General features: G+C 37.1%; 1 protein-coding gene across 1 annotated transcript; it reads right to left on the bottom strand.

The window, feature by feature from the left end:
- Positions 1-1,456: 1,456 nt before the first annotated feature.
- Positions 1,457-8,901, bottom strand: LOC103320044 (pleiotropic drug resistance protein 1-like). Its single transcript, XM_089046616.1, is given in 25 exon segments — positions 1,457-2,014; positions 2,117-2,371; positions 2,487-2,658; positions 2,764-2,991; positions 3,133-3,251; positions 3,253-3,267; positions 3,383-3,466; positions 3,551-3,841; positions 3,991-4,323; positions 4,553-4,716; positions 4,805-4,912; positions 4,996-5,152; positions 5,234-5,337; positions 5,445-5,605; positions 5,697-6,013; positions 6,178-6,459; positions 6,555-6,856; positions 6,940-7,030; positions 7,157-7,210; positions 7,322-7,398; positions 7,493-7,652; positions 7,741-7,825; positions 7,908-7,996; positions 8,093-8,213; positions 8,351-8,901. Coding segments are annotated over 25 exon segments (4,371 nt in total). The 5' UTR covers positions 8,683-8,901; the 3' UTR covers positions 1,457-1,744.
- Positions 8,902-12,411: the final 3,510 nt, after the last annotated feature.

Raw genomic sequence — 12,411 nt, 5'->3', positions numbered from 1 at the left:
CAAACAATGAGGAACAACCATCTAGATTCATACAATAGTCATACCAAGTCATGCCCCGAGCAGTTTGTAAGCTATGTTTGAACATGGTGCACATAGGTCTCTCTTGAGCTCCCTATTGCCTTCCCATATATGGGATAGTTAGGATTAACCAACTAGTAGGTCCATAATCTTTTTTTATCATCTTGAGCTCCATAACTAGTTCCATTATAATCAGACATGACATAACCATAGCCATCATAAGATTCATTTGAGTTAGTACTAGGTCTAGTTCATATGCTCATAGATCCAAAACTCAATCGCCATGTCCTCTTCAAATGGATTGGAGGTATGTGGGCAGTGGATTGTGCATAGATTCTTCATATTAATAAATTATAGGGTTATGGGCAAGGATTAGTTATTTTTGGGTTTTAATTTGCTTCAATTGCCTTCAAAACTTATGAATTTTTTTTGGGTTCTTTTATGAGTATCGGAAAATATCGGGGATATCGGCAAAATATCGGGATATTTGCAAAATATCGGGGATATCGCACTTATCGGAGATATATCGTTGATACAAGGAAAATATGGCCTTACCCCCCCAATATCAATGTCGACAATTGAAAATACAGATATATCGGCAGATATATCGGTGTATCGGCCGATATTTCAATTCTTGTTGAAGACAAAAGATGCAAAAACTCGCAAGCAAGAAAGATGGATGACGTCTGAGTCGAAGGCTGTAGAAACGATGAGAAATCTCCCGTCCACAAATCTGTGAGACGAAGACTAAAAGTGCAGCTGGATTTGCAACGCACCTCCCAAACAAAAATCGACGGCCCCCAACGCATGTCTAACTATGAACGCAGATCTTCCAAAGCTGCCCCCCAACCAGCTGGTTCGAAATGGACTGAAAATGGACGCCTTCTCGAGCGAACGATACGTTCGCATACGGAGGGGAAGGGGCAAAAAGGGAACAGAAGAAGATGTTTAGTTGAGGGCAGTTTTGTCAATTTACTGTTATGAAGAGAAAACAAAACAAAAACAATAGTAAAATGAGGGGCATTTCCGTTATTATACTGTGCTTAAGAACAATATTTAGTTGAATTGAGCTTTAGTATATAATATATAATATAATAAATTATTTCTGTTGGGAGCTTCCATTTCTTAGGTTATATGTCACATTCTCACCTGGACGACTTTAATTCACGGGACTAATGTCTAATCAATGTTCATTCAAGAAACACAATAGTAAGACGTTACATTAATAAATAAATAAAATAGAGCAAAACAGATAAAGAGGTGAAACACAACACGATACTCAAAAATATATACAATGATGTGCAACTAATGACTTGTGTAACATCTGATTCATCCAGAATAAACGGAACCAACATGCTCGTTTTCAGGATAATGGGAAACTTCATTAATTTATATGTTGAAAGTACAATTACATATAGCTGAGATACAGGATATAATATTCTACTGGCGCAAAAGATATATTTATATTGAAAGATAAAACGAAATTTACATGCTAAATTAAAATACAATTACAAAATTCAGATCAAACTCCATGCATATGGAGTTGGCTTGCCCCTTGCCACAGAAAAACTGAGAAGAAAGATCTTGGAGTTTCCTTGTATGGCAAACGTCATAAATTCTAACATATGTATACAATATATGTATGCACACTTGCTAACATCTTGAAACTTCACCAAACCTGAAACTATGGACTTTGCTTTCATGTTGGCATTCTCAACTTCCTCCTTTATCTCTTTTGGAAGTTGAACACCTTGATTGAGAAGGCAAAGGTGAAGCCGAAGAGCACGCAAATCCCGACATGGACGGCTGCAACTACTCCCAGAAAGTCCTGTCTGTAGCCAAAGTAGTCCTTTACAAAGTGTTCCACACTTTTACCAGTACTTTCACCTGAATCAAATATTTCTTTAATGTCTCCAAACTGTGAAGCAACTAATCCATACAGTGTGTACGAAACCGGGCAAATCCAGTAGTACCATCTCCACCAAATTGGCATCCTCTGTTGCAGAAACAAATTTAGTACATCGTTTAAGTAATGGTTGGGTTGATATATACTTGGGGAAAAAAAACCCAGATATGGAAAGAAATTTTAGGAACTTACCGTTCTTGGAATGATGAATCCTGAGAAAAGGTTCCATATAGCATAGAAGGCAGAGGAGACTATGGCAGCAATGTTGTGGTTGGGAGTGACGGCTACGGTCATCATGCCATAGAATGTGAAGTATAGGAAAGTGAAGTACATGAAGAAGAGATACCATAAAAATTTGCTTACTGTCCAATCAAATCCGATCATGGCGTACACTATAACTCCGTATATGATGGTTTGAACAAAAATGTATGGGAGCTCAATCACAACCTGAAAAACATGGGAATTTGATGAGAAATTATCATGACCAAATTCACCAAATCTAATAAAATCCAAGTTTGTAAGCAGCCTTGTTGAACTTCAGAGATTGAGAGTATTAATGTACCTGTCCAAAGGCATATGGCAAGGCTGAATACATTCCAGCTGCCCTTTCTCTGTAAAAGACTGTCCTCTCAATAGCCACAACTGGCTGCACTGATGAAGCATTTTGTACACCAATGAAGAGAACAGCAGCATACATGGAACCCATTGCATTGAAAAGGTCTTGTTGGCTTCTCCTGCATTTTCAAGAAATTCTTGTCAAAATAAGGACTAATAGATCAGGGGTTTCATTCTCAAACGATTCGATCTGTATTTTATTTTAAATTTAAGTTTCCATTTACCTTTTGGAGCCGAGATCCCAGAATATCGTCCCAAACATTAAAGCTATGAAAGTTGTGAACAAGAGTCTCACTGCACTGTATGGCGGGTTTCGCCAGTATGATAGATGTTGTTTCCATAGACAGGCCATACACTGGCTGAAGAAAGACTGAGAGTATCGAGTAGGGAAGTACAAGTCTTTTGAACCTGCTGGAGGAGTACTAAGGTCCTTGATCAGAGCTTTGTTTCTCCTGAACCATTCAACACATTACTATTAGTAATTCGCAGTATCAGGGCTTTCAATCAAAATTTTAAGAGTTGAACAGATTTCAGTTCGGAGTCTCTACAACGGGGATTTAGGAGTAGTATTGGAAACTTCAAGGAAACCCTACCCATAGAGTTCTGAGTTCTTGTATATTTCGGCGAAGTTGACACCAAGAGCTGCTTCTTGTGCTGCTGCAGTAATATCTAACATCCAAGTCGCGGGATTGTAACCATCTTTAATTTTAGGGAACTCCATCAATTTCCTTGATAAAACAAAACCATATCAGTCACATTTTTTATCAGATATGACAATAGGTAACAATTGGCCGCAGTAAACATGTTATACATATATTTGCAGCATGCTTCTATAAACCTTACCTCAAAGTACTTGATCAAATAGGTAGAATGGCGGCCCAAAGGACCCACATATATTTCTTCACCTCCCCTTTTCAAAAGAAACAGCTGCAATGGGACATTGAATTGTTCAGTTCTTGTCACATTATGTAGTTCAAATTTATAATCCTACAGCATAAAAGAATGTCTCACCTCATCGAAAGCATCAAAGATGTCAATGCTTGGCTGGTGAATGGTGCATACTACAGTTCTCCCAGTGTCCACTGTATTCCTCACTGTTCTCATTACAATTGCCGCTGCCCTGGCATCGAGGCCAGAGGTTGGCTCATCCATAAATATAATGGATGGATTGGCAACAAGCTCTACTGCAATCGTTAGCCTTTTGCGCTGCTCAGTTGAGAGACCATTCACTCCAGGCAATCCAACAAGCGCTTCCCTTATTGAGGTCAGTTCTACAAGCTCCATGACCTCCTCAACAAACATCTGCAAACCATGAATCAGATTTATGGTCAACAAATTGGCTGAACAGACGACATAAATAATGAACTTATGCAACCTTGCCTTTTCTTGCTATTTCTTTCATCTACCTCAAGCTTCCAATAAAAATAGAAAGATAGGTCAATAGCATATACCTTTCTTGTTGAGGAATCAACCTCAGGAGGCAACCGGAGCCATGCAGAATAAACCAAAGACTCGTAAACCGTAACATGAGGAGAGTGTATATCAGTTTGCTCACAATATCCCGATATGCGAGCAAATGTTTCTTGCTTTTTTGGATGCCCAGATATTGTGATGTTTCCCTCAATATATCCACCTGTTTTCCTTCCTGCCAAGACATCCATTAGAGTAGTCTTTCCAGCACCACTAATGCCCATTAGAGCTGTTAAGACTCCTGGCCTAAAAGCACCAGTCACACCCTTCAGAAGCTGTAGCCGATCCTCAGTTACACCTTGAGTTTTCATTTCCTGAAACCATGTAATAAGATTAAGGGTAAAGATGCATTCTGTGTTAGGAATTAGTTCAAGGCTTACAATGAAGTACATTTCTATAAAAAGTCAAACAGTACTTGTCTGATAGCTATAATTATAATAAAATTCAAGACTAATAACAAAACAAGGGCCAAATTTTTTCATGAAAATATTCCAAGCATGAATTCTTAAAAACTCTTGCCTCTTACATAAAATTTAAATATACCTCAGGCATGTCAACAGCATATGTGATTTCATCAAAAGTAATCCAAAGAGGTTCAAAAGGAAGAACCATTCCGCGCTTCCTGTTTTCGTTGGCTTCAGTAATGCTGCCCACTCTCGCCGACAATGTTCTGGATGATACACTTCTTCGACTTTCGTTCCTTGAGTCTGCATTGTTTACCAAAGCATTAATCATGTTATAAATCAATATATGCAAGCTAGATGGAGACCTATACTTGGGAGCTTTATGACCTACCAGAAGAGTTCTTTCCCCGTGATGATAGCTCAATGGAATCTCCAGTTCTATCACTAGTTTTCTCAGCTAAGGCCTCTTTGGATAGTATTGCCTGAGGCTTCCCAAATGCTGCAGGAATATTGATTGATTATTAGAAAATTATGTCCATTTGGAAACACCAAAAATACATATATGCATAGGTAGGTACTTACGATCAAGATATTGTAAGGCCAAAGTGTAGAAGAAATTGAACAGAAAAATGTATCCAATTGTAGCTCCTACTCCAATCCAGTACCAGTATGGTTCAATGAAAACCCCACGAGACTTCAAGACCATAATTCCTAATGATTCTGTTGAATTAGGAGGAACCTACAGCACAAATTTATCCATATACATATCAGCCAATGTTTTCAAAATTAATTCTCCAAATCTTCTAACTTTTATGCTTACATGGCTCCAACTCTTTCCAAGAAATTCATTGACAGCTATAGCGTTCTGGCCGTACATCATTGGTGAGACCCAGTAACCCCATAACCACCACTTCTGCACATCCTCTGATTAAAAAATGGCATGTCTTACAGCATCAGTAATTATGTTGCAATATCAGGAAAAACAAATTGAAATTTTTAGTTGTTTAGATTATATTGTATCTTTAACTCACCTCGTGACAAGATAAAGCCACCCATAACTAGAACTGCAAGTAATGCAAAAGACCCGAATGTGTTTGCAACAATTATATTCCTCCCTAATGCCCCCATAAATCTGAATAGTCCTGATGCCATCTGGTTAAGGCATAGGAGTAAAAGGTATTGCTTGAAAAACCTGCCATTGAGGGTTTTCATCAAAATCAAATTCTAAACCAAGTCTGAACTATTAATGGGAATTTTAGTGTCTTTAATGTTTTCTTTCTCACCTTTCGATGTTGGGATCGAAACCAATTACATAGTATGTCATGACCACCCAAACAGCACATTCTATGAAGGTGATAGGGATCTTTAGGATCCATGATGGTAAAGAGTATGCCCATGAAGGATAGAAGAGAAGGTCCCTTTGCTTGAAAAATACAGGAAGTTTCATGATAGTCATGGCAAGCTCCGAGAACCCGTTAAACATAATTATGATGATTGTATAGAACATAGCACCCATGTAAATACCCCCATCCGCAACTGTATCCCGGTGCATCTTAGTCCGGAGAAATAGCGTCATTGATATAAAAGCCATTAGAGTGAGCTGAAACCAAACACCACATGAAATCAATATGCATAGTACTCACTGAGTTTCATTGAAAAGCTCTGCTTTTTAAACAGAGTTTGCACCTATTTCATACGTGGAATGTCCAGTAATTTGAAATATTTTCCAACAGATTACATGATTATTGCTTAAATAACACTTACCTGGGTCATTTTGAAAATGTAGACAAACGAATTCCTCTTCATAAGCAAATATTCTCTAGAAATGCAAGCTTTGAGCAGTTCCTTCTTGCTAACACCATACTTCATAGTTGTTAAAGCTGCAGGGTGACCTTTGGACTTGTCAAATGGAGTAGCAAGCTCATCACCAAGTTTTCGACCGATATGAAATGACTGAAATGCTTCAGCAAATTCCTTGGAAGATATAAAATTATATGGCTCTTCTTTCTGTGCCCAGTACTGCTCCTGATCTTTCTTTGATGTCACCTATGGTGCAGCAGGCAAGCAAAAAATAAATGAAGTCTAACCTCTCGGAGAACAAACAGTGGTAAGAGAACAATAGGAGTGTAAATTAGTATTACTTCTTGTAGGAAGTCAGCTACTCCTTTCCTCTCTGGACATTTGAAGCCCATGTGCTCGAAGAACTCAAGCACATTCTCACGGGGACCTTGGTATACGATTTGTCCATCAGACAGCAGAATTATGTCATCAAATAAATCATAAGTTTCTGGTGCTGGTTGGAGAAGAGAGATAAGAGCAGTTCCGCTCAGGATGTGGATGGATTGTCTGAGTGAATTCACTATCTGAAATGTTGTTGAACTGTCTAAACCAGTTGATATCTCATCCATAAAAAGTGCTCTTGCTGGTCCGACAAGCATCTCCCCTGCAATTATGGATCAGAATTTTCAATGACCAACCCAGTATGCAGTGACAAACCAGTAGGCAATAAGATGATCAATGCTTTACCTGTCGTGACTCGCTTCTTTTGCCCACCAGAAATACCTCGTACCATTTCATCCCCCACCATGATGTCGGCGCAAACCTCAAGTCCCAAAATCTGCAAAGTTTTTATTAGCATATGAAAAACTTATCCCAAAATCTGAATTTTTTATCAGACAAAATTCATACAGATTTTAGTCTTTTTAGTTTCTTGAGCATAAACTTAGAAGGAAAATGTATCCACCTTGAGTATATAATCTGTAACTACGTTGGTCTCTTGTCCTTCTAGTGATGCTGCCTGCAAAAGTTGAGAAGCATTTCTAGATGTTGAGAATGGCTCTTTTAAGCAACACTTTTGCATTATCTGAAATATGTTATAAGCAGAAAGTTCTATACATATAAAGTATACCTTCATGTAGATATCTAGATCCGCATCTGGCATGATATTTGCAGCCTTTTCTCTCCTTGATAATTCTGCCAACATTTCTGAAAATTTTCCAAAAGAAAAATTAGATTTCAAATTCATGAAAATTCTTCAGACTAAACCACATATGTCAAATTTCCTGGGGTTTCAACTCACCATAGCGCGGTCCAACCCCTTGGCATCTTGCTGAAAAAGCCAGTGTTTCTCTCACTGTCATCTCTCCTATGTGGAGATCATGCTGGCTGATATAAGCCGATGTCCTCTCCGGGACAAACTCTTCCATCCCATGTCCGTTATATGCAACTCTCCCAGAAAACTGGAAATTTAAGCAATCTTATCAAATTATGAAGTGAAACAAATCTGTCAATAAAGGGCTGTACACAAAATTGGATTAATATCCTTACTTTTAGTTCTTTAGCAAGTTTTCCAGCCAAAGCCAATAGCAATGTGGTTTTTCCAGAGCTTGGGGGTCCTAAAAGCAGTGTCATTCTGCAGAAGGCAAATCAGAAAAATGAGAAATTACCAGTTTAAAGGTGTATGATTATTGCATCAGTTGGTTCTGTCATGTTACCTTCTTGGTTTGATAATTCCACTAACATCATCAAGGATTGGTAATGGTTGCTTTCTACTTGGAAGAACGTGAACAAAATTCAGGAACCCCTTCAAAATACAAAATGTCAAACCATTAAGTTTTGAGATATATAAAATTAAAAATTAAAGAGCTTCCAAATTTTAAAAGATGAACTATTGAATTACCTCCAAAATGTTAACACAAAAGTTGAATATTGTAGGCAAGGCCCTGCCTCCCACATAAGCTTCTGCTTCAACACTCAAATGCTCAAACCGGACTTCAATTGTTGGAATATCCAGTCCAACCCTGAATTTCAATACATTAACTTTATCAAAATCTAAACACAAATTCCTCAACAACAACAACAACAACAAACAGTAATTTTCTGTTCTCTCTTTTTTCTCGAATTTCACTAAACAAGCTAATTAAGATGTGAAACTTACCGATTAATCCGGTCCTTAAGCTTCAACAAGAACTTCTCATTATCTTCATCTGCAGTTTTAACCAGCCTCTCCAAAACACTCTTTCTCTCTAGCGACCCAAGATTCTTGATATCAATCTCTCTGGCTTGGCCTTCTGCCTCGGTAAGTATGCCTCTTCTGATACGCAAATAAGTAGGCAGCTTCTCAATGGCTGCCCATTTCAGAGCTTCTTCATCGTCTTCATCGTGGGAAGACTTGGAGAAAACATCCATGGCACTGTTCCTCCATATATTTGAACTGCTCAAACGTGCGCTGCTCACTCTGTATATATCACCACCACCTGCACTCTCCATCTTTCAGTAACTATATTGCAACTTCCCAATACAATCAAGCAATCAAGCACAACCCACAAAGCCTTCTGCAACTCTCATGCAAAATTAATACGCATTCATGGATTTTTGAGCTCAAGCAGCTCAGTATCCCAGATGGGTCTGAATATTTATGAATGGACAGACTTGGAGAGTTACATTAACGTTTGTGAAAAGACAGCTCTGTTTTTCTCTGCTTCCGCATTGAATGGATTGTTTGGAGTTTGAAGTGAAAGGAGGGTATATATATACACAAAACTAATGAATAGTCAACTTGTGTACAACTCTACATTCATTGTTGTAGTATGATGTAATGGCATATATCATATATACATGTCTCAATTTAAAAATAAAAATTAAAGTTGTACAAAGATTTTTCGATTTTGTAATGAGTCGAATTTTTTTTTAACACAAGTGATAGTCTAAACTATAGGGCTCGTTTGATTCATGGATTGAAACTCACTCCCAAGCTCCTAAACCTTGAACCAAACGGGCCCTAAGAGCAAGTCTAGCGCTCACCCAAACTTGGGCAAAAGGCCCCGGCAGCCCAACTCCTCCAGCAGAAAAGAGCTCGGGCAATGGTGGGTCCCACCAGCCGGGCAGGCCCAAGGGCAACTTTCGCTGGGCTTGACGCTGGTGTTATCTTGTCAGGTGTTATGTTGACGTCGTGAGCAAAAAATTATAAAAATTCAAATTTTAAAAAAAAAAATACCAAAAAATTATGGATATTTTCCCTATAAATACATAACAATTTTATTCACTTTCCCTATAAATACATAACAATTTTATATTTTGTTGCATATATTTTTTTTTTCTTGCCCTTGACTTGCCTTAGACTTTGCCCTCATGGGTGAAACCACAAATGCAAAGGCTGACACTATTCACGTAAATAGTTGCAGCCCTTGCTTGCCCTTGCCTTAGACTTAGCCCTTGTGGGTGGAGATGCTTTAATGGGAGGAACCTGAGACCAATGATATGAAAATCAAGCTCTTTACCTCACTGAGCTAGACCCCATTGGCTAATGAGTTTGGTATTTAATTATGGCTAACATCATAACTTTGTTATGGATGCTTTGTCCCGTTGTACCACTATCTTCGCAAATATCCTATGTTAGTTTTAAAAAAAAAAAAAATACTGAGATTATCAGGAAATGCAGGGGAAATTACTAAGAAATCGATTTTTAGTGTTTCCCATTTTCACATCTAAGTTTGAATGAAGTGCCATTTTGTTTGAGCTGTCCAAGACCTCAAAATCCAAATAATATTATATGGATTGCCGACTTCATTTAATAATGATAATGAATGAGTAAGTAAGTGAAAGAATCTGTAAGCCATTGTACTGAGGCTGTACAAATCTCGCATGATATATCCAATATCTACTTTTAAATTAATTACACCATTATATATTAGATTTGTTCAGTAATTCCAAAGATAAGATTGAATTAGTAACATGGAACATGCAGTCTGGTTAACGCAATTCCTGGTTAAAATAAGCACGTTTTGTTCACAAGGGAGGAGGAGGAAGAAGAAGAAGAAATGTTGCATTTTGGTTCAAGGTCGTTTTTGTTTACCTGTACACTGACGTTTTTTGGGGAAGTTTCTGGCATTATTTAGTCTTCATTTCGTGGCAGACAATCAAAGCCCAAAAGGGATTTTCCTCTCCTTTGACAGAACTTCTTGGCAGTCTTGTACCTTTTTTTTCCTGGAAAGAGGGAAGTTTCTTGGCTAGCAATCAAAGCTCAAGCATTTCCAAAGTCATACTTCAAACCACACGCATAAACATGATGAGGGATTTTCTGTATTATTTACACGATACAGAAGATTGTAATAGAATAATAGAAATGGAAGAGTGGGCTGGAGTGACATTCTTGTGGTATTAAATTTTCATGTGGAGTTGTCACATAGATTAATTGCTTCATCCCTTAAGATGCTCTCTTCTCTTAGAAAACAAAAATAAAACACAACACACCTTCCATCTCATTTCAAATAGGAGAAAATAGTTCAGAAGTCAAAAGAAAATCATGACAAATGAATTGAATTTTTTTATATTTCTGTTGTCAACGGTGTTAGATCAAACTATAGCTGGACGTGGGTTGAGAGTATGAAGATCAAGGGTTGGGATCATCCCAGCAAAGACAATCCAAATCTTGAAAAAGATCTTGCCTTTACATGCAATGCATGTTTTCATGTGGGCTTTCCACTAAGCCAAACAAAAATTAATAATAAGAATCTTTCGTGGGTTGACTCCGAATGGTCTATGAGGGTCGTTGATTCTATGGCATATATGGCTTCCGGAAAGACCTGTTTTGCAAGGAAATTTTTTTAAAGGGTTTAGGATTAAAATTAATTAACGTTATCTTAATAATAATGAAGTCTAATTCCAATAATTTGGCTAATAGGTGTCAGTTTTCTAGTAAGAGTTCCAACTTCAAGTGTCAAACACACGTTGAAGATTTTTTATTTTTTTACTATAAGCGATAGTTTAAACTACCTACTAGTCTGCAAGTCAAAACCTTTTTTTCACTGGACTAGACACTGTTGGTCATGCTGAAAATTTAAATTGGACAGAAAACGGTAGGTTATTGTTTGCATTAAATGGAGAGAAAAACGGTGGCTTTAATTATAGCTTTTGATCAAGGATTACTTGAGCAACAAGCCATGGAAGGAAAAGTTTAAGACGTTATTGCTTACTTCATGAGCATCTGTTCAAACTTAATAAATATTCAGAATAACAAAACTATAATATATAGACTCTTTACCAACTTTTTCCTATTTCTTAAACCAAAAGAAATTGAAAAAACGATTTCCCATTTCTTAGAAACAATGAAACGTTTTCACATTTCTTTTGAACCGTCAGAATCTTCAAAAAACTAAAAGAACTTGGATACTATTGATGCTTGAACTTCGAGAAAAAAACAAAACAAAACAAAAAAACAAAAGTTGTGCACATGTACTAGGACTAGAAAAATAATGTCAACAAGAAACTCCGTAATATCCCTAAAATAATCTTATGAAACCATGCATGTACCTGGTTGGAATTCAAAGATTAGTGACGTTTACGAACTAAGTCTGGGTATTATGATCCTTCTTTCTTTTCCTAATGTCTTAAAACGTCATGAGTTTGAATTTCCATTCTCTATTGATTAAACAAAGATTAGTGATGTTCCACTTAATTTATACCATTTACAATATGAATATCTGATAGCCATCGACCCTATACGAATCGCAATTTGCTTTCTTTTCTGTTCATCAGAATAACAGTATTAGGATTGAACAAATGTGAATGTAGATATGACAAGATTGAATTTATTTTGACTTTTATGACAATAAGACTTTTCTTATTGAGAGGGACGATAATATACTAAATTCACACACACAACACGAATGCTTATGGACTCAAACCCAGAACTTTATTTAGAACAACAATCACTCCAAACCAAACCATTACATTAGTTGCAAAATTTATATACATTTAAGTTAGCATCCAAAAGCGATTTGAGCTCCTCTTCCAGTCAATAAGATGCATCTGGAGCTGGATGTTTGGCTGTATTGCTCTGATGATAGACCTTTGGCCGAGAAAATTTTCGTAATCTTTATTCTTTATTATTTAAAACTGAATTAGGTCAAAGGTTTTTTTTTTCCTATAATAATATAGGTCAAAGGTGGAACCACTTAAATCATAAACGTGCATTTTTCGTAATAACTATCTATTTTG

The sequence above is a fragment of the Prunus mume genome, linkage group LG2 (assembly GCF_029339155.1).
Source record: "Prunus mume cultivar Tortuosa linkage group LG2, ASM2933915v1, whole genome shotgun sequence".
Classification (NCBI taxonomy): domain Eukaryota; kingdom Viridiplantae; phylum Streptophyta; class Magnoliopsida; order Rosales; family Rosaceae; genus Prunus; species Prunus mume.
This window is presented reverse-complemented; position numbering and strand designations above follow the sequence as displayed.